The 22,574-nt window shown below is 39.1% G+C and overlaps 3 protein-coding genes across 3 annotated transcripts; all 3 read left to right on the forward strand.

Moving 5' to 3' along the window:
- Positions 1 to 8,379: 8,379 nt before the first annotated feature.
- On the forward strand, positions 8,380 to 9,929 carry LOC113565430 (hepatoma-derived growth factor-like). Its single transcript, XM_026987389.1, has 3 exons — positions 8,380 to 8,754; positions 8,814 to 9,589; positions 9,649 to 9,929. The coding sequence occupies exons 1-2, from the start codon at positions 8,380 to 8,382 to the stop codon at positions 9,567 to 9,569; spliced, it is 1,131 nt and encodes a 376-aa protein (XP_026843190.1). The 3' UTR covers positions 9,570 to 9,589; positions 9,649 to 9,929.
- A 3,106-nt stretch (positions 9,930 to 13,035) lies between these two features.
- LOC113565431 (hepatoma-derived growth factor-like) lies at positions 13,036 to 14,600 on the forward strand. The gene is made up of 3 exons (XM_026987390.1): positions 13,036 to 13,410; positions 13,470 to 14,245; positions 14,305 to 14,600. The coding sequence occupies exons 1-2, from the start codon at positions 13,036 to 13,038 to the stop codon at positions 14,223 to 14,225; spliced, it is 1,131 nt and encodes a 376-aa protein (XP_026843191.1). The 3' UTR covers positions 14,226 to 14,245; positions 14,305 to 14,600.
- A 3,559-nt stretch (positions 14,601 to 18,159) lies between these two features.
- LOC113565432 (hepatoma-derived growth factor-like) lies at positions 18,160 to 19,847 on the forward strand. The gene is made up of 3 exons (XM_026987391.1): positions 18,160 to 18,534; positions 18,594 to 19,369; positions 19,429 to 19,847. The coding sequence occupies exons 1-2, from the start codon at positions 18,160 to 18,162 to the stop codon at positions 19,347 to 19,349; spliced, it is 1,131 nt and encodes a 376-aa protein (XP_026843192.1). The 3' UTR covers positions 19,350 to 19,369; positions 19,429 to 19,847.
- The last annotated feature ends 2,727 nt before the right edge of the window (positions 19,848 to 22,574 follow it).

Below are 22,574 nucleotides of genomic sequence, written 5' to 3' on the forward strand. Positions count from 1 at the left end.
GGCTGCTGTTTGATTAATTGTGTACACACACAACGAGCTCGTGATGTCGAACAAAAACCGTAGTGGAACACTCTTTAAAGCCCTGGACAGCAGATGATTTCAATTGCATTTCGACCGCAGCACGTCGGGCTATCGACCCAAAGAGGATATGAATGACATGGATATCGAATATAAGGACTTGGAAATATTGCACATGCGATGCTCAAAACCACAATTGGCTCAAAATTCAAGTGCTGCCAGAGTTGGCCTCAACTTAAATGAATTGCCTATCTATGTATATCTAAGGAAAATGATTCTGAGCCAACTTCGATTTGCATTGGGAGAGAAAATCTTTTGCGTAAAGGTAAATTTTGTCGGTTCAATGTTCTGCCTTCAAATGGAAAATGCAATTGACAAGCATTTTGAGGGCAGGGAACGGGTACCTTGAGAGCAGTCAAATGGCAGCAATAAAATTACTTACGTGGCACAGGGACCATGGAAACGATTCGAATTGCAGGAAAAAAAAGTGGAGCATACACATGCGATATATATAAGGATGATGTGAAAGCTGAACAAAGTCCTGATTAAAATTGTGTGCTTGAATCACAATTTTCATTCACCGGAAAATCTGTTGGCTGCTGGTTGTGTCTATATTGGCTGCTTCAGAAAGGCGAGCCCCGGTCATTGAGGAGCCATGGTTTTCGTACTCCCCCCAGGTGACAGCTAATGTATGTAATGTCTTGCCCCACTTTATGGTCCAGCCAACGCTATCCTTTGGTCATTTCATATGGCATACTCAACGGCTTCTACTGGAAAGCTCAGGGAAAAACAACTACGCTATTATGGATTGTATGTATCTTTAACATACTAGTGTTAGTAGAACATCATTGTGGAGAAAAATGAATAATTTTCCCTAAACAGACTGCGTATATTCCACAAGAGATGCGTAAACTCGGATTGTCGTAAACTAGTTTTACGAGCGCGGGTACGCAGTGTGTGAAAAGTATATTACCAGCGGAATATATGACAGTCGGAAATGTCCCTAACTCTCCAAGTGAAACTCAAAACACTCAAAATAGCGGACATATTTATTTAGCATGTGACTTGCGACGTTTTGCTAAATTTATATCCAACGAAATTGGACTCTTAAAGCGTAAAAAAATTAATAAAAAACAATTGCTAATAATAAAGCTATAGTAATCAAATGGATAGAATGATTTGCATTATTACAACAAGCTAATTTATTTGTAAATGTATGCTGGATTTTGAAACATTTCACACAAGTGGATAAACATAATTGGATTTTACTCAAACAAATTAAATTTATATTTCCATTTGTGAAGTGCTGGCGTTGGCAATTTATACCAATCGAATTTTAGTTTAATGTATGTATATTTTTCAAGTAAATATATTTGACATTTTAATACATTTAATACATTAAGCTTTTTAAGGGTATGTATCCCTTTTTTCCCTCATTACATTCACGTTAAAACAAAACAAGTCATTTCCATTTTATAGGCGCACATTTTTCAATTAAATAAGTATATCAAAATGAATGATATAAAATGTTTTTATTGACTTTAAATGATATTCCGGAAGCGTGGTTGGTGAAAAGGAAGCCATAAAGATTGACTATTTCGTACTGATTGAAATCCATTTGGTAAACTAAGCCATAAAAATGCAAATTAATATTTCTTTAGCCATAAAAAGCTAACCAAGCTGAGTGAAGGACTTTGGAATAATCTATTTCCCATAAAATGAGGTTTCCCCATTCCAAAGTCGCATCAAAAATGATGGAGAAAATATAAAAACTGTAAATAAAATGTACGTTTTAATAATCCTCTTGAACAGCTGCAGAACGGCAAAATTCCGTCATTTCTTTAGAATCCTTTGCACAAGGCGACAGCCCTTAAGAGATTGCAAAAGTTTTCCTTGTTCTTATTTTATTTTTTCCTCAACCACAAACGACGGAAACTTGAAAGGGCGCTTGTTTTTTATGTTTTAACACGTAAATGTCTGTCAGAGGGCAACAGTTCTTTCCCAGATAGTTTTTTTAGTAGTTTCCACGACTTTTCTCCCACACTTTGAATCATTCAAGTGCCTGTTAACTTTGCTTAAATTCCACTCCAACGCAATAATATTTGAATTTACGCTCCAACACCATGGCACACTACGTTTAGCCAAGGGTAATAACTCATCATTGAATCGTAATCCTCTGGCATAATGTTTTGATTGGACGGCCAGCAACAGTCGACTGCACAGACATGTCAAATGCCCGACTCAATTTGCCGACCTCTTGGCCCTGGCCACAGACACTAACAAACCACATACCCAAACAGAATATTGTCAACCGGACATTTACAAATTTGCGGCCAACAGAACACTGTGCACTTCTCATCCTGTCTCGCACTAATTGATTTAATTTATGCGAGTGGTCACCCAGCTGCATAGCTTCAAATACTTATGTATATATTCCTTCTACATGTGCATATATGTATGTATGATTTTCTGAGGCTCTATAATTAAATTTGAAAATAACTCTAAGCTTTTAATATGCTTAAACCATAACACAGCCTTTTTCTAGTTTAAGTTTTGGAGGAAGTTTGAACTAAAATAAACTGAAAGGAAAAGAATATGAGAACTGCTGGAAAGGAACCAGATTTTCTTTTTATGTCTATGAAAATTCGTATAAATGCAATTTCGATGAGAAGTACCAAGGCTTAGAATATTCCTACTATAAGTATATTCTATATACTATCAGTACATGCTATATAAATATCAGTCAAAGGATTAGAGTTTATTTAAAATACTGACTCTATAAGGTATAAAATATAATCAATATTAAGGTTAAATAATTGTTCTTCCAAAGAATCCTTTAATCCCACCACTTGCCGCTAGTATGCCCTCATTAAACGGGAACTAAGTTTGGGTTGAAAATTTGTTGAGTGCGCCGCTTTTATTTTAATGGAAAGTTGTTCTTTTGACACACGACAACCGCATTTAAGTCTTCATCGCTTGACACTTAATTAAAGCTGCAACAAAGTGAGAGCGATGAGGCAGCCAAAAGTTTATTTTCATTTTAGGCAATTGGCAATTTCAAGCAGAGCTCGTATAAAGTTGTGAGCAAGGCATGTGTTGGGAATAGGTAAGGGCCTACTCTCTGGAGACGTGGCTGTCGCTATTGCAAGGCAGAGGTAATTTAATTTTCCCTTCACACACACACACACACACACACAGTGACTTATTAAATTTCAGTGCCTGCCACATAAGTGGTCTTCCCACTTAGTTGCACTCTGAGGGCAATGAAAAAGTTTCGCCTAGAAAATGTGGCCGGGCTCGTCAATGTCTCGCAGGAAGGCTGCTGCGTGTCTGTCAGAGTCATTACCAGTTGGGTTTCTCAGGGCTGCCATACCCGTACGTACATCAAACTAAAGAAAGATGGCGGTGGGGGTGACACATTTTAGCAGTCAAAACACTTATGCACTTTGTCGGGGATAGTAATTTGCTCATAATTTCAATTAAAAACTTGACGATACAATGACTTAATTGTGGCCTAGTTGGTCTGCTCTTGAGGCGAAATTGGATTGGGTTGAGAGGATTTCTAAAAATCCGACCATTCCATCGCATCCCATCCTTTCAGCAACATGTTAAACCCAGCATGTTGATGAGTAGGAGGGAATTTATTAAAAATTACCGAATATTTGATGCACTCTTAACAAGTATTATTAGGTTCCGTACAATGTAGGATCGTAGAATGTAACATATGTTCCCGACATCTGGCCCTGGGTGAATGAAAAACTGTCATTTTCTTTATGCCAAACACAAGAACAACAAATGTACACGTAAAACGCCCAAAGCAATGTCGAAAATAAAAACAATAATCCGATAAAACTGCAACAAAAGTAAGGCAAAATGAAAGCAAACAAGTTGTTGGAACAACGGATAAAATCAAATGGAAAATGGACAAATAAAACCGCGATTCAACTCAATTGCACGAGGAAAAAGACTGCGAGGGTGAAAGAGAGCAAAAAACAATAAGAAAGCGAATCTGAAAAGATAAATAAAATCTAAAATTGACCATAAAACCAACACCCACACCATGTTGCTCCAAAAATGTAGATAAGCGTGGAAAACACAACAACAAATTGATATACACTCCTTCTTTGGAAACATAATTTCAGAGACTTTTTTATTACGATTATAAGGAGATTATATCTAATTCTTTATAGTGTGTACGAGTATGTATTTATGATCAGCATTTATCTTTATTTCGAAAACTATTTTTTGCTTATTTTTGCTAAACTTTTTTGTGTGTATAGCTCTCTTTGTAACTATCTGCAGGAAAACTAACTTGTCTTATTAAAGATGATTCTATATACAAAATAGAATCCAAATTGGATGGCCAACCATCCAGTTACGTTTTATCATTTCCCCATTTTCATTTGGTCCACTCTTCCGTACTCTTCTCAAGAAGAAGAAGCTCTCATTTTCTGGGCGGACTCGAGTGGTGGCAGCCGCATTGCCATCATAATAATTTAGAGTTGAACTGATAATCTTTGACAGGCGAAAGTGTACTTAGCTGGCAACACCATACCCTGTCCCAGATATTTTTTGGTTTTCCCGCACCAAAAATGTTCTTCGGCATTCGTTCCACTCAAGCAGAACCGACGAAATGCTGCCGATTGACAAGCAGCAACAACCTTAACAAAAGTTTAGTTTATTGTCAGTTTTATGCTAATCGATTTTGAGAGTCTGGCAACAGCTGCTTCAGCAATGGAAACTTGAAAATAATCTTTTTAAATATTTCTTTTCAGGAGGGTAGTAAAATAAAGATACACTTTAAGTTTTAAGATTCAAGGATAAATTCGTATAATTTTTTCACAGCTGTTTCCAAACGAGCTTCCCATACTTCCTCGGAATCCTTTTATTTGTCAAGTCAATTATGTCAATGTGTAACATATGCAATGATTATATGTTTTATGGTCATATGTTATTCAGATTAGCCGCAAAAGTCTGCCGTCAGGTGGCCGTCAGCCCCATATGTTGTCTTCCAATCATAAAGTATTACGCAATGTGCCACATCCGCTTTAAGGTTGAAGCGAACCTACATAGGTGCTTGTGGTGATGATGACCCAAATTGGGTGAATTTCAGTGAGCTTTCGGCTGTCAGGGCAAATGAAATTGGATCAAAAGAGCAGTGCCGTCAATTGCCCACCTGCCCACCGCCTTCTGCTGGCGGCGTTGATTGCGAATCTTCAAGTGGGCCCCCGACAACTGACAAGACATGAGAGGCAACTCCAAAAATGGGAAAACCAGGGAAAACACGAAGAAGCCTGGCAAACACGCAGGGAGCTAACAGAAAATTGGATTTTATGCTTATTTACATTGCCGGCAGCCAGCAGGTGGGCCGCCACCAGCACCACCGAAAAAAGAGGTGCAAAATGTGAATATATCTCCCATATACGTATATCGCATAAAATATACATAGAGAAGTACATATGTATCCATACTTATAAAGGAAAGCCCAAAAAAGTTGGCAAATTTCCGATAGCGGATGTGGATATGGATCAGCTCCATTTAAGCCAACTGTTGCTGGTTATATGCTGTGAAATTTATACGACTATGTACATTGATTATTTTTTCATTGAAAGTGTTGCTTTTTTTTTAAATAGCAAGCTGTTGCTACTCCTGTTGGCGCTGATCCATTAAAATATATGGTAATTGGAATACATTTTGAAAAAATACCGAAAAACTCCTTCAGCTTGAAAAGGAAACTATGGAAATCCAAAAATTTCAATTTAATAAATTGTTTGTCATCATTCCAGAAACACTCCATTTGTTGCTGACAAATTTAGCAGATTTTATCGATCCTAGAATAACGAATGTTGAGGCATTTCGAAGGTCCCCTCCACGGGTAAACTTATTTATCTTGGACATAGAAATTTATACACTTTTATTGAGCTCAGAATAAATAGATGCCCATGGCATAAATAGAAAGATAGCATGCTTCGGTTTCACCGAGGCGTATGTGTAATTTATGTTAAGTAATTGACTTGTTGACAGGACCAAATGTTTATGTATATTCCAAACCAAAGATAGTTGGAGACACAGAGGTTCCAAAGCACTCATAATCCTTAGCCTCAAAGTCAAAAGACGGAACAAATAAGCGATAAATCCCCAGCGATCTGCAATGTCATTGACATCTGATTGGAGGAGAAGCCTCTGGATGCAGGCCAATTCCCCTCGACGTGCTGGCGGTCTAATCAAAATTCCATGGCTCGCTGTCGAGTGAAGGAGTAATGAACTTGTTGCTGCTGGGCGTGGGAACTTCAATCCAGATGAAAGCCAACGTATTGTCGCCAGGTGACAACCACATCCATCGCCCACTCATGTGAGCTCCGAACGTGAGCCCCAAACATGACACCATTTTGTGTAGTTTCTGATGAGCTAAAAGTCTCGCGGTTAGCGGGACCTCACAGCCAAAAGAATATGACGGGAAAATACTAGGGAAATGGTTTCCCCAAACTGAATTTTCCCCTAGCTCATGGGGGTAATTGGAAAAGTAAGCTATCAAGACTATCAAGACATGCAGGTTGGAATAAGACTGGAAACTTGAGTTGGGTAACTGGGTAAATCTATTCAAGGCTGCGGTAACAATGGAATTATAATATTGATTAACTGATATTTCGAAATGTTCATACACTTCCAAAGTGGAAGGCACAACAATATCCGCAAATACAGGAATAAGCAACCAATCATTGGGCTGGCAAATGCTGGGGAAATAGCATTCAGGCTTTGGAAGTGGCCCCTGGACGTTCGGTGACACCGTCAGAAGTTCAACAAGGGTCTGCATCAGCCCCCTAAGCGACTGGCTTTCATCCCAGCTCCTGATGTGGCTCCTCCTCTTGCTCTCAGTTGCACGGAATAACACTAAGGCTTTATTATCAGATTTTTTGTTATCATTGTAGAGGTGTCCGGGTCTGTCTAGTGAAGACCTTTTTCTGTATTGTCATTTGGTGCACTGTCCTTCCTTGCTCTTTCCTTTCCTCTTCTGTTCCACATTGTACATTGCTTTTGTCTTTTTAAAGTAATTACACTTTAAATCGTGTTTGCCTATTTCAACTCACTGCATATTTCACTAGGCAGCACTGGTTTTTTTATAGTTTTTTTCAGAGGTAGTGCTTTTTTCACATATGTATGTAGCTAAGTTAACATCCAGTAACCAGTCCTTCATTTTCATTCATTTTTCATTTGTCTCCCAGGGGAGGACGCCATAGACCCTCACTATAAGTCCTCACTATAAGACCCTCACTATGAAGTCGAGTGTATTGTTTTATATATATGATTATGTACCTTTTTGTTCAAAGTGACCGCCACGATAATGCGATATCGATTCCTAACAACACTGTGCAACCCTGCTGTTCAGAAGCGTATATCGATGGAAAAGTCTCTGTAAAAAAGCGTCACTCTCTCGTATGTTCCTCGTGAACTGTGATTATAGTAATTATTTTTGTATTGTGCCACATAATAAAAAACATTTAACACTTCTCACCTTTAACAAAAAGTTATTAAATTGCCCTGTATTCAGTTAAAAGTTCAGTAACAATGGAACATAAGGCTTTAAAGATATAAGACAAACATGACCTGACATAAGTGTTTTCGAGATTTGTTTACAAAATTTTAAAATTCTACGTATTATACAATAGCAAAGATATATTGCATTAAGAAAAAAATCGATTTTCATTTTCGTTCGACGGTTCCTGGTGCGGGCGCGCTGGTTAATTATCAATATAGCACAACACTCTATAACCTCTGACCGCGGCCATGTTGCATACACCAGTCTACGGATAGAAAAATCACTATTACAAAAGAGCGAAACCAATTTCCCAATGTTTCATTCCCACTGATAGAATATTTTGGCTTTAAAAATGTGTAATTTTGCATACATAACCACTCATTGAATTATATTTATGTAAGCATTAGGGGAAAAGCAACCCCCGGCTCACTCGCCTCGCTCGCTCGCGCCAATATGAGTAAAATATAGAGATAATAAGAAAAAAGATCCGATCGGATCGGATCAGAAAAAACCATATATATATTTATTCATTATTTTCGCTCTTAAAACAATTATTTTAACAAAATACTTGGTCCTTAGGGAACACGGCTATATACATAAATGTTTGTTATTACATAAATTTAAATGGAAGCTTTTAGTTTTCCAATCCCACATCTTTCCGCATCACAGATAAATACTTGGGAATTCCGATGAATTGCGATAGTGGTAATGAAACGATAATTTCTTGACAGCCGGAAATGTTATCTGAACATTTTCTTTCCTCTCTTGGAAATTGTGACGAACAGAGCAAAACTTGTGCAAATTTAATTAATATTTCATCAAAAATGGCAAATGAAAATACTTGCAAATCGTTCAACATTGGCGATCTGGTATTTGCCAAAGTCAACGGTTACATACCATGGCCGGCAGTGGTTAGCAATGAGGTGAACTCAAAAAAGCAGTACACTGTGCTTTTTTATGGCACGAGAGAGACTGGCTACAGACAAATTCAAGACCTCTTGCCGTACGCCGATAACAAGGAAAAGTACTCCACTAAAGAGTACATGAAGCGAGCCGGCTTCCGCAAGGCAATGATTGAAATTAATAAAGTGGCTGAAGAGAAGGCCAATGGCCCAAAACATGTGGACGAAGAAACCGAACAGCAGCTAAAGACAACTGCAGCCGTTACTTCCTTCCAAGAGCCATCTCGCCCAGCAAACGTAAGTAAATCAGTTCAAGAAGACAATCCAAAATACAATACAAAATGATTTCTACACAGAATGAAGAAAATAACATGGTGTTGGTGTACTTGTCATATGGCAAGGTCTTTGGCATCAACATCAACCACAACAAGCCGGATAGTTTTGAAAATGCCGCTGCGGAGCAGTCATGGATAAATGAGTCACGCAAAGAGGCCAAAGTACAGAAGGAGCAGATGTTGTCTGGACAACTCGATCCCAAATCGCTTCCAGGACGCATTATCGTTGAGCCTTCGCCCAACGAGACAGGCAGGAAGGAGGAACGGAAACTAATGAAGGATATCCTCAAACTTGAGAATGCTCTAACTATAGAGCGGGATTTCTCTGACCTATGCGCGAAGATCAGACAATGCTTGCCGCTGCGGCAAGCCCATGTGACTAAATGTCTAAAGAACCTGGGTCGATTAAAAAAATTGGAGTTGACCAAGGTAATGTTGCTGCGGCATCCAGAGAGTGTGGATACGCTGCGCAAGCTTCAAGGATATGTTGGCAATTTGAAAAAATGGAAGATGCCCCGCTCCGACAAGATTAAGTTTGAGGCACAGGCCAAAATCATTCGTCAAGAGGCCACGATCATATACGCGCGCTTCCCAAAGCTGTTCGACTCAGCTGAGACTAAAGACTTTTGGCAAGAGTACTGCAAGGAGGTCAAAATTTTCAAGGAAACCACTAAAAAGGTGAATTCAAGTCTACGCGTCGCATTGGACGAGCGCATGTACAACAACCTCATTAAAGCAGGACAAGAAAATACTCCAGCGCCCGCTGAAACCCAATAAAACCAACTATACTGTTAAAGGTAAAAACATCAAATAAATTAATTACGAATATTTTCTTAAATTCATTTCTTTTGTATAGTACCCAGCATTTGTAGTTCTGCACAATTCAACTACAGCTCAAGAAGACGACACCACCGTGGACAAAGTTCTACTGCAAAATTTATAGAGTTGTATTTTGGATTGTCTTCTTGAACTTATTTACTTACGTTTGCTGGGCGAGATGGCTCTTGGAAGGAAGTAACGGCTGCAGTTGTCTTTAGCTGCTCTTCGGTTTCTTCGTCCACATGTTTTGGGCCATTGGCCTTCTCTTCAGCCACTTCATTAATTTCAATCATAGCCTTACGGAAGCCGGCTCGCTTCATGTACTCTTTAGTGGAGTACTCTTCCTTGTTATCGGCGTACGGCAAGAGGTCTTGAATTTGTCTGTAGCCAGTCTCTCTCGTGCCATAAAAAAGCACAGTGTACTGCTTTTTTTGAGTTCACCTCATTGGTAATCACTGCCGGCCATGGTATGTAACCGTTGACTTTGGCAAATACCAGATCGCCAATTTTGAACGATTTGCAAGTATTTTCATTTGCCATTTTTGATGAAATATTAATCAAATTTACACACGTTTTTCTCTGTTCGTCACAATTTCCAAGAGAGGAAAGAAAGTGTTCAGATAATATTTCCGGCTGTCAAGAAATTATTGTTTCATTACCACTATCGGAATTCCCAAGTATTCATCTGTGATGCGGAAAATTAAAAGCTTCCATTTAAATTTATGTAATAACAAACATTTATGTATATAGCCGTGTTCCCTAAAGACCAAGTATTTTGTTAAAATAATTGTTTTAAGAGCGAAAATAATGAATAAATAAATATATGGTTTTTTCTGATCCGATCGGATCTTTTTTCTTATTATCTCTATATTTTACTCATATTGGCGCGAGGCGAGTGAGCCGGGGGTTGCTTTTCCCCTAATGCTTACATAAATATAATTCAATGAGTGGTTATGTATGCAACATTACACATTTTAAAGCCAAAATATTCTATCAGTGGGAATGAAACAAAATTTCAAAATTGGTTTCGCTCTTTTGTAATAGTGATTTTTCTATCCGTAGACTGGCTCTCTGAAACAATGTAATACGGCGAATGCGCATGCGATTCAAAAACTTTGCCTTCCACATCAGCTGATAGGCCTCTGCTGCTGTTGTCTGTCAGAGATATATAGTCAAGATGTAAATTATTAATTCTGAGTGGGCTCTTTCGTAGATTCATCATACCTCGACTGCAATGGGCTTTTTCATCACCGGCGGAAATGTTGTCTGCACCGCTGACTGTACAGGAGGGAGGTTTTTCACATAGCCAAGCGCCGCCAATTGATCGACCGTAAGAGTGCCAGTCTTTCCTTTACGTCCACGTCCTGCCCCTGCTCAAATTTCTTGCTTGCTCAAATTACATTGCCTTTGTCTTTTTAAAGCAATTACACTTTAAATTGTGTTTGCCTATTTCAACTCACTGCATATTTCACTAGGCAACACTGGTTTTTTTTATTGTTTTTTTTTTAGAGGTAGTGCTTTTTTCACATATGTATGTAGCTTAGTTAACATCCAGTGACCAGTCCTTCATTTTCATTCATTTTTCTCCCAGGGGAGAACGCCATAGACCCTCCTTATAGCCGCTTTAATTTAGAAGTGTCAAAGTCAAACCATGAAGGGAACCATTGTTAAGTTCGGTGAAGTCGAGTGTATTGTTTTATATATAATTCAGGCAGGCTCCGTTTTTCATTTACTTTTGCGGATTACGTTTTCAGCCAAAACGTTTCGTTTTCGTTTTAAGGTGTTCCATTTTTCACATATTTTTTTTATCGATATGTTACATTTTGAAGTCCGAATTAAATTGGGCGGGAAACAGCTGTGCTCACCCAGATGTTCTGTTAAGCACATGTTACAAGCACAGTCTGAGCTGTTACATGCACATTTGTGCTGTTATACGCAAAAATGTATTAATTGCCAACGTTCCGATAACCAAATCGGAATGCGTCAGCTGCTTACACCAAAACGAAATTTGTTGTTGCTGTGGCCAATTTTTTCCGAACCAAATTTTAGGTTGGGTTAAAATAAAATTATTTATAAAGAAAGCACAAGTTAAATTACCCTGATATAGGTATCAAGTTTAGGTTAATGCATCAATAAGTCATCTATTTTTTTCCTTTTGCAATTAAGGTTCGTTTTGTTGTATAAAAAGCCGTTTACTTTTCATTTCGTCAACGAAAATGTTTTCGTTTTGAAAACGAAGAAATCTTGCGGAATGGGAAAAAGAGAGCCCCAATTTATGTGATTTCAAAAGTAAATCGGAAAACTTTTGTGAATGTGAAAAACGGAGCCTGGCTGATTATGTACCTTTTTGTTCAAAGTGACCGCCACGATAATGCGCTATCGATCCCTAACAACACTGTGCAACCCTGCTGCTCAGAAGCGTATATCGATGTTCTTCTATCTCAGTCTCTTTGGAAAAGTCTCTCTAAAAAAGCGTCTCTCTCTCGTATGTTCCTCGTGAACTGTGATTATAGTAATTATTTTTGTATTGTGCCACATAATAAAAGACATTGAACACTTCTCACCTTTAACAAAAAGTTATTAAATTGCCCTGTATTCAGTTAAAAGTTCAGCAACAATGGAACATAAGGCTTTAAAGATATAAGACAAACATGACCTGACATAAGTGTTTTCGAGATTTGTTTACAAAATTTTAAAATTCTACGTATTATACAATAGCCAAGTTATATTGCATTAGGAAAAAAATCGATTTTCATTTTCGTTCGACGGTTCCTGGTGCGGGCGCGCTGGTTAATTATCAATATAGCACAGCACTCTATAACCTCTGACCGCGGCCATGTTGCATACACCAGTCTACGGATAGAAAAATCACTATTACAAAAGAGCGAAACCAATTTTGAAATTTTGATTCATTCCCACTGATAGAATATTTTGGCTTTAAAATGTGTAATTTTGCATACATAACCACTGTATTGAATTATTTATAATTAGGGGCATTAAGCATTAGGGGAAAAGCAACCCCCGGCTCACTCGCCTCGCTCGCTCGCGCCAATATGAGTAAAATATAGAGATAATAAGAAAAAAGATCCGATCGGATCGGATCAGAAAAAACCATATATATATTTATTCATTATTTTCGCTCTTAAAACAATTATTTTAACAAAATACTTGGTCCTTAGGGAACACGGCTATATACATAAATGTTTGTTATTACATAAATTTAAATGGAAGCTTTTAATTTTCCAATCCCACATCTTTCCGCATCACAGATAAATACTTGGGAATTCCGATGAATTGCGATAGTGGTAATGAAACGATAATTTCTTGACAGCCGGAAATGTTATCTGAACATTTTCTTTCCTCTCTTGGAAATTGTGACGAACAGAGCAAAACTTGTGCAAATTTAATTAATATTTCATCAAAAATGGCAAATGAAAATACTTGCAAATCGTTCAACATTGGCGATCTGGTATTTGCCAAAGTCAACGGTTACATACCATGGCCGGCAGTAGTTAGCAATGAGGTGAACTCAAAAAAGCAGTACACTGTGCTTTTTTATGGCACGAGAGAGACTGGCTACAGACAAATTCAAGACCTCTTGCCGTACGCCGATAACAAGGAAAAGTACTCCACTAAAGAGTACATGAAGCGAGCCGGCTTCCGCAAGGCAATGATTGAAATTAATAAAGTGGCTGAAGAGAAGGCCAATGGCCCAAAACATGTGGACGAAGAAACCGAACAGCAGCTAAAGACAACTGCAGCCGTTACTTCCTTCCAAGAGCCATCTCGCCCAGCAAACGTAAGTAAATCAGTTCAAGAAGACAATCCAAAATACAATACAAAATGATTTCTACACAGAATGAAGAAAATAACATGGTGTTGGTGTACTTGTCATATGGCAAGGTCTTTGGCATCAACATCAACCACAACAAGCCGGATAGTTTTGAAAATGCCGCTGCGGAGCAGTCATGGATAAATGAGTCACGCAAAGAGGCCAAAGTACAGAAGGAGCAGATGTTGTCTGGACAACTCGATCCCAAATCGCTTCCAGGACGCATTATCGTTGAGCCTTCGCCCAACGAGACAGGCAGGAAGGAGGAACGGAAACTAATGAAGGATATCCTCAAACTTGAGAATGCTCTAACTATAGAGCGGGATTTCTCTGACCTATGCGCGAAGATCAGACAATGCTTGCCGCTGCGGCAAGCCCATGTGACTAAATGTCTAAAGAACCTTGGTCGATTAAAAAAATTGGAGTTGACCAAGGTAATGTTGCTGCGGCATCCAGAGAGTGTGGATACGCTGCGCAAGCTTCAAGGATATGTTGGCAATTTGAAAAAATGGAAGATGCCCCGTTCCGACAAGATTAAGTTTGAGGCACAGGCCAAAATCATTCGTCAAGAGGCCACGATCATATACGCGCGCTTCCCAAAGCTGTTCGACTCAGCTGAGACTAAAGACTTTTGGCAAGAGTACTGCAAGGAGGTCAAAATTTTCAAGGAAACCACTAAAAAGGTGAATTCAAGTCTACGCGTCGCATTGGACGAGCGCATGTACAACAACCTCATTAAAGCAGGACAAGAAAATACTCCAGCGCCCGCTGAAACCCAATAAAACCAACTATACTGTTAAAGGTAAAAACATCAAATAAATTAATTACGAATATTTTCTTAAATTCATTTCTTTTGTATAGTACCCAGCATTTGTAGTTCTGCACAATTCAGCTACAGCTCAAGAAGACGACACCACCGTGGACAAAGTTCTACTGCAAAATTTATAGAGTTGTATTTTGGATTGTCTTCTTGAACTTATTTACTTACGTTTGCTGGGCGAGATGGCTCTTGGAAGGAAGTAACGGCTGCAGTTGTCTTTAGCTGCTCTTCGGTTTCTTCGTCCACATGTTTTGGGCCATTGGCCTTCTCTTCAGCCACTTCATTAATTTCAATCATAGCCTTACGGAAGCCGGCTCGCTTCATGTACTCTTTAGTGGAGTACTCTTCCTTGTTATCGGCGTACGGCAAGAGGTCTTGAATTTGTCTGTAGCCAGTCTCTCTCGTGCCATAAAAAAGCACAGTGTACTGCTTTTTTTGAGTTCACCTCATTGGTAATCACTGCCGGCCATGGTATGTAACCGTTGACTTTGGCAAATACCAGATCGCCAATTTTGAACGATTTGCAAGTATTTTCATTTGCCATTTTTGATGAAATATTAATCAAATTTGCACACGTTTTGCTCTGTTCGTCACAATTTCCAAGAGAGGAAAAAAAATGTTCAGATAATATTTCCGGCTGTCAAGAAATTATTGTTTCATTACCACTATCGGAATTCCCAAGTATTTATCTGTGATGCGGAAAATTAAAAGCTTCCATTTAAATGTATGTAATAACAAACATTTATGTATATAGCCGTGTTCCCTAAAGACCAAGTATTTTGTTAAAATAATTGTTTTAAGAGCGAAAATAATGAATAAATAAATATATGGTTTTTTCTGATCCGATCGGATCTTTTTATACCCGATACTCAAAATGAGTATTGGGGTATATTAGATTTGTGGTAAAAGTGGATGTGTGTAACGTCCAGAAGGAATCGTTTCCGACCCCATAAAGTATATATATTCTTGATCAGCATCAATAGCCGAGTCGATTGAGCCATGTCTGTCTGTCCGTCCGTCCGTCTGTCCGTCCCCTTCAGCGCCTAATGCTCAAAGACTATAAGAGCTAGAGCAACGATGTTTTGGATCCAGACTTCTGTGATATGTCACTGCTACAAAAATATTTCAAAACTTTGCCCCGCCCACTTCCGCCCCCACAAAGAGCGAAAATCTGTGGCATCCACAATTTTAAAGATAAGATAAAACCAAAAACGCAGAATCGTAGAGAATGACCATATCTTATAGACTGCAGAATCTGAATTGGATCGTATTATTATTATAGCCAGCATCAAGAAAACAATTTCATTTTTTCTCGCCCTGTCTCTCTCTAACACACACGTAGCATAGGCGGCTTTGCTTAGAGTAAAACATTAGCGCCTAGATCTCAGAGACTATAAAAGCTAGAGCAACCAAATTTGGTATCCACACTCCTAATATATCGGACCGAGACGAGTTTGTTTCAAAATTTCGCCACACCCCCTTCCGCCCCCGCAAAGAATGCAAATCTGGGGATATTCACAAATCTCAGAGACTATTAAAGCTGGAGTAACCAAATTTGGTATCCGCACTTCTGTTAGATCTCACTATAAAACGTATATCTCAAAATTTCGCCCCACCCTCTTCCGCCCACACAAAGGACGAAAATCTGTTGCATCCACAATATTGCAGATTTGAGAAAACTAAAAACGCAGAATCATAGATAACGACCATATCTATCAGATTGCTGAATCTGGATTAGATCAGATTATTTTTATAGCGAAAGGAAACAAATCAATTTGCACTGGCTACGCAGCGCCCGACGTCACGCTCAGACTGATTTTCTGTCTCTCTCGCACGCACTCTTTGTCGTGTCGTTTAATATTAGCGGCGTCTGCCGGAGGAAAGCCATACTGACTTAGTATCGGGTATAACTGTAGAGTTGCGGTGTCCGCAGCAACTCACAACGTACCCCCTCGTTTCTTATTATCTCTATATTTTACTCATATTGGCGTGAGCGAGCGAGGCGAGTGAGCCGGGGGTTGCTTTTCCCCTAATGCTTAATGCCCCTAATTATAAATAATTCAATACAGTGGTTATGTATGCAACATTACACATTTTAAAGCCAAAATATTCTATCAGTGGGAATGAAACAAAATTTCAAAATTGGTTTCGCTCTTTTGTAATAGTGATTTTTCTATCCGTAGACTGGCTCTCTGAAACAATGTAATACGGCGAATGCGCATGCGATTCAAAAACTTTGCCTTCCACATCAGCTGATAGGCCTCTGCTGCTGTTGTCTGTCAGAGATATATAGTCAAGATGTAAATTATTAATTCTGAGTGGGCTCTTTCGTAGATTCATCATACCTCGACTGCAATGGGCTTTTTCATCACCGGCGGAAATGTTGTCTGCACTGCTGACTGTACAGGAGGGAGGTTTTTCACATAGCCAAGCGCCGCCAATTGATCGACCGTAAGAGTGCCAGTCTTTCCTTTACGTCCACGTCCTGCCACTGCTCAAATTACATTGCCTTTGTCTTTTTAAAGCAATTAATTAAATTGTGTTTGCCTATTTCAACTCACTGCATATTTCACTAGGCAACACTGGTTTTTTTATTGTTTTTTTTAGAGGTAGTGCTTTTTTCACATATGTATGTAGCTTAGTTAACATCCAGTGACCAGTCCTTCATTTTCATTCCTTTTTCATTTTTCTCCCAGGGGAGAACGCCATAGACCCTCCTTATAGCCGCTTTAATTTAGAAGTGTCAAAGTCAAACCATGAAGGGAACCATTGTTAAGTTCGGTGAAGTCGAGTGTATTGTTTTATATATAATTATGTACCTTTTTGTTCAAAGTGACCGCCACGATAATGCGCTATCGATCCCTAACAACACTGTGCAACCCTGCTGCTCAGAAGCGTATATCGATGTTCTTCTATCTCAGTCTCTTTGGAAAAGTCTCTCTAAAAAAGCGTCTCTCTCTCGTATGTTCCTCGTGAACTGTGATTATTGTAATTATTTTTGTATTGTGCTACATAATAAAAGACATTGAACACTTCTCACCTTTAACAAAAAGTTATTAAATTGCCCTGTATTCAGTTAAAAGTTCAGCAACAATGGAACATAAAGCTTTAAAGATATAAGACAAACATGACCTGACATAAGTGTTTTCGAGATTTGTTTACAAAATTTTAAAATTCTACGTATTATACAATAGCCAAGTTATATTGCATTAGGAAAAAAATCGATTTTCATTTTCGACGGTTCCTGGTGCGGGCGCGCTGGTTGATTATCAATATAGCACAGCACTCTATAACCTCTGACCGCGGCCATGTTGCATACACCAGTCTACGGATAGAAAAATCACTATTACAAAAGAGCGAAACCAATTTTGAAATTTTGTTTCATTCCCACTGATAGAATATTTTGGCTTTAAAATGTGTAATTTTGCATACATAACCACTGTATTGAATTATTTATAATTAGGGGCATTAAGCATTAGGGGAAAAGCAACCCCCGGCTCACTCGCCTCGCTCGCTCGCGCCAATATGAGTAAAATATAGAGATAATAAGAAAAAAGATCCGATCGGATCGGATCAGAAAAAACCATATATATATTTATTCATTATTTTCGCTCTTAAAACAATTATTTTAACAAAATACTTGGTCCTTAGGGAACACGGCTATATACATAAATGTTTGTTATTACATAAATTTAAATGGATGCTTTTAATTTTCCAATCCCACATCTTTCCGCATCACAGATAAATACTTGGGAATTCCGATGAATTGCGATAGTGGTAATGAAACGATAATTTCTTGACAGCCGGAAATGTTATCTGAACATTTTCTTTCCTCTCTTGGAAATTGTGACGAACAGAGCAAAACTTGTGCAAATTTAATTAATATTTCATCAAAAATGGCAAATGAAAATACTTGCAAATCGTTCAACATTGGCGATCTGGTATTTGCCAAAGTCAACGGTTACATACCATGGCCGGCAGTGGTTAGCAATGAGGTGAACTCAAAAAAGCAGTACACTGTGCTTTTTTATGGCACGAGAGAGACTGGCTACAGACAAATTCAAGACCTCTTGCCGTACGCCGAAAACAAGGAAAAGTACTCCACTAAAGAGTACATGAAGCGAGCCGGCTTCCGTAAGGCAATGATTGAAATTAATAAAGTGGCTGAAGAGAAGGCCAATGGCCCAAAACATGTGGACGAAGAAACCGAACAGCAGCTAAAGACAACTGCAGCCGTTACTTCCTTCCAAGAGCCATCTCGCCCAGCAAACGTAAGTAAATCAGTTCAAGAAGACAATCCAAAATACAATACAAAATGATTTCTACACAGAATGAAGAAAATAACATGGTGTTGGTGTACTTGTCATATGGCAAGGTCTTTGGCATCAACATCAACCACAACAAGCCGGATAGTTTTGAAAATGCCGCTGCGGAGCAGTCATGGATAAATGAGTCACGCAAAGAGGCCAAAGTACAGAAGGAGCAGATGTTGTCTGGACAACTCGATCCCAAATCGCTTCCAGGACGCATTATCGTTGAGCCTTCGCCCAACGAGACAGGCAGGAAGGAGGAACGGAAACTAATGAAGGATATCCTCAAACTTGAGAATGCTCTAACTATAGAGCGGGATTTCTCTGACCTATGCGCGAAGATCAGACAATGCTTGCCGCTGCGGCAAGCCCATGTGACTAAATGTCTAAAGAACCTGGGTCGATTAAAAAAATTGGAGTTGACCAAGGTAATGTTGCTGCGGCATCCAGAGAGTGTGGATACGCTGCGCAAGCTTCAAGGATATGTTGGCAATTTGAAAAAATGGAAGATGCCCCGCTCCGACAAGATTAAGTTTGAGGCACAGGCCAAAATCATTCGTCAAGAGGCCACGATCATATACGCGCGCTTCCCAAAGCTGTTCGACTCAGCTGAGACTAAAGACTTTTGGCAAGAGTACTGCAAGGAGGTCAAAATTTTCAAGGAAACCACTAAAAAGGTGAATTCAAGTCTACGCGTCGCATTGGACGAGCGCATGTACAACAACCTCATTAAAGCAGGACAAGAAAATACTCCAGCGCCCGCTGAAACCCAATAAAACCAACTATACTGTTAAAGGTAAAAACATCAAATAAATTAATTACGAATATTTTCTTAAATTCATTTCTTTTGTATAGTACCCAGCATTTGTAGTTCTGCACAATTCAGCTACAGCTCAAGAAGACGACACCACCGTGGACAAAGTTCTACTGCAAAATTTATAGAGTTGTATTTTGGATTGTCTTCTTGAACTTATTTACTTACGTTTGCTGGGCGAGATGGCTCTTGGAAGGAAGTAACGGCTGCAGTTGTCTTTAGCTGCTCTTCGGTTTCTTCGTCCACATGTTTTGGGCCATTGGCCTTCTCTTCAGCCACTTCATTAATTTCAATCATAGCCTTACGGAAGCCGGCTCGCTTCATGTACTCTTTAGTGGAGTACTCTTCCTTGTTATCGGCGTACGGCAAGAGGTCTTGAATTTGTCTGTAGCCAGTCTCTCTCGTGCCATAAAAAAGCACAGTGTACTGCTTTTTTTGAGTTCACCTCATTGGTAATCACTGCCGGCCATGGTATGTAACCGTTGACTTTGGCAAATACCAGATCGCCAATTTTGAACGATTTGCAAGTATTTTCATTTGCCATTTTTGATGAAATATTAATCAAATTTGCACACGTTTTGCTCTGTTCGTCACAATTTCCAAGAGAGGAAAAAAAATGTTCAGATAATATTTCCGGCTGTCAAGAAATTATTGTTTCATTACCACTATCGGAATTCCCAAGTATTTATCTGTGATGCGGAAAATTAAAAGCTTCCATTTAAATGTATGTAATAACAAACATTTATGTATATAGCCGTGTTCCCTAAAGACCAAGTATTTTGTTAAAATAATTGTTTTAAGAGCGAAAATAATGAATAAATAAATATATGGTTTTTTCTGATCCGATCGGATCTTTTTATACCCGATACTCAAAATGAGTATTGGGGTATATTAGATTTGTGGTAAAAGTGGATGTGTGTAACGTCCAGAAGGAATCGTTTCCGACCCCATAAAGTATATATATTCTTGATCAGCATCAATAGCCGAGTCGATTGAGCCATGTCTGTCTGTCCGCCCGTCCGTCTGTCCGTCTGTCCGTCCGTCCGTCTGTCCGTCCCCTTCAGCGCCTAATGCTCAAAGACTATAAGAGCTAGAGCAACGATGTTTTGGATCCAGACTTCTGTGATATGTCACTGCTACAAAAATATTTCAAAACTTTGCCCCGCCCACTTCCGCCCCCACAAAGAGCGAAAATCTGTGGCATCCACAATTTTAAAGATAAGATAAAACCAAAAACGCAGAATCGTAGAGAATGACCATATCTTATAGACTGCAGAATCTGAATTGGATCGTATTATTATTATAGCCAGCATCAAGAAAACAATTTCATTTTTTCTCGCCCTGTCTCTCTCTAACACACACGTAGCATAGGCGGCTTTGCTTAGAGTAAAACATTAGCGCCTAGATCTCAGAGACTATAAAAGCTAGAGCAACCAAATTTGGTATCCACACTCCTAATATATCGGACCGAGACGAGTTTGTTTCAAAATTTCGCCACACCCCCTTCCGCCCCCGCAAAGAATGCAAATCTGGGGATATTCACAAATCTCAGAGACTATTAAAGCTGGAGTAACCAAATTTGGTATCCGCACTTCTGTTAGATCTCACTATAAAACGTATATCTCAAAATTTCGCCCCACCCCCTTCCGCCCACACAAAGGACGAAAATCTGTTGCATCCACAATATTGCAGATTTGAGAAAACTAAAAACGCAGAATCATAGATAACGACCATATCTATCAGATTGCTGAATCTGGATTAGATCAGATTATTTTTATAGCGAAAGGAAACAAATCAATTTGCACTGGCTACGCAGCGCCCGACGTCACGCTCAGACTGATTTTCTGTCTCTCTCGCACGCACTCTTTGTCGTGTCGTTTAATATTAGCGGCGTCTGCCGGAGGAAAGCCATACTGACTTAGTATCGGGTATAACTGTAGAGTTGCGGTGTCCGCAGCAACTCACAACGTACCCCCTCGTTTCTTATTATCTCTATATTTTACTCATATTGGCGTGAGCGAGCGAGGCGAGTGAGCCGGGGGTTGCTTTTCCCCTAATGCTTAATGCCCCTAATTATAAATAATTCAATACAGTGGTTATGTATGCAACATTACATATTTTAAAGCCAAAATATTCTATCAGTGGGAATGAAACAAAATTTCAAAATTGGTTTCGCTCTTTTGTAATAGTGATTTTTCTATCCGTAGACTGGCTCTCTGAAACAATGTAATACGGCGAATGCGCATGCGATTCAAAAACTTTGCCTTCCACATCAGCTGATAGGCCTCTGCTGCTGTTGTCTGTCAGAGATATATAGTCAAGATGTAAATTATTAATTCTGAGTGGGCTCTTTCGTAGATTCATCATACCTCGACTGCAATGGGCTTTTTCATCACCGGCGGAAATGTTGTCTGCACTGCTGACTGTACAGGAGGGAGGTTTTTCACATAGCCAAGCGCCGCCAATTGATCGACCGTAAGAGTGCCAGTCTTTCCTTTACGTCCACGTCCTGCCACTGCTCAAATTACATTGCCTTTGTCTTTTTAAAGCAATTAATTAAATTGTGTTTGCCTATTTCAACTCACTGCATATTTCACTAGGCAACACTGGTTTTTTTATTGTTTTTTTTAGAGGTAGTGCTTTTTTCACATATGTATGTAGCTTAGTTAACATCCAGTGACCAGTCCTTCATTTTCATTCCTTTTTCATTTTTCTCCCAGGGGAGAACGCCATAGACCCTCCTTATAGCCGCTTTAATTTAGAAGTGTCAAAGTCAAACCATGAAGGGAACCATTGTTAAGTTCGGTGAAGTCGAGTGTATTGTTTTATATATAATTATGTACCTTTTTGTTCAAAGTGACCGCCACGATAATGCGCTATCGATCCCTAACAACACTGTGCAACCCTGCTGCTCAGAAGCGTATATCGATGTTCTTCTATCTCAGTCTCTTTGGAAAAGTCTCTCTAAAAAAGCGTCTCTCTCTCGTATGTTCCTCGTGAACTGTGATTATTGTAATTATTTTTGTATTGTGCTACATAATAAAAGACATTGAACACTTCTCACCTTTAACAAAAAGTTATTAAATTGCCCTGTATTCAGTTAAAAGTTCAGCAACAATGGAACATAAAGCTTTAAAGATATAAGACAAACATGACCTGACATAAGTGTTTTCGAGATTTGTTTACA

Source organism: Drosophila persimilis, unplaced genomic scaffold, assembly GCF_003286085.1.
Source record: "Drosophila persimilis strain 14011-0111.01,24,50 unplaced genomic scaffold, DperRS2 tig00000124-arrow-pilon, whole genome shotgun sequence".
Classification (NCBI taxonomy): Eukaryota; Metazoa; Arthropoda; class Insecta; order Diptera; family Drosophilidae; genus Drosophila; species Drosophila persimilis.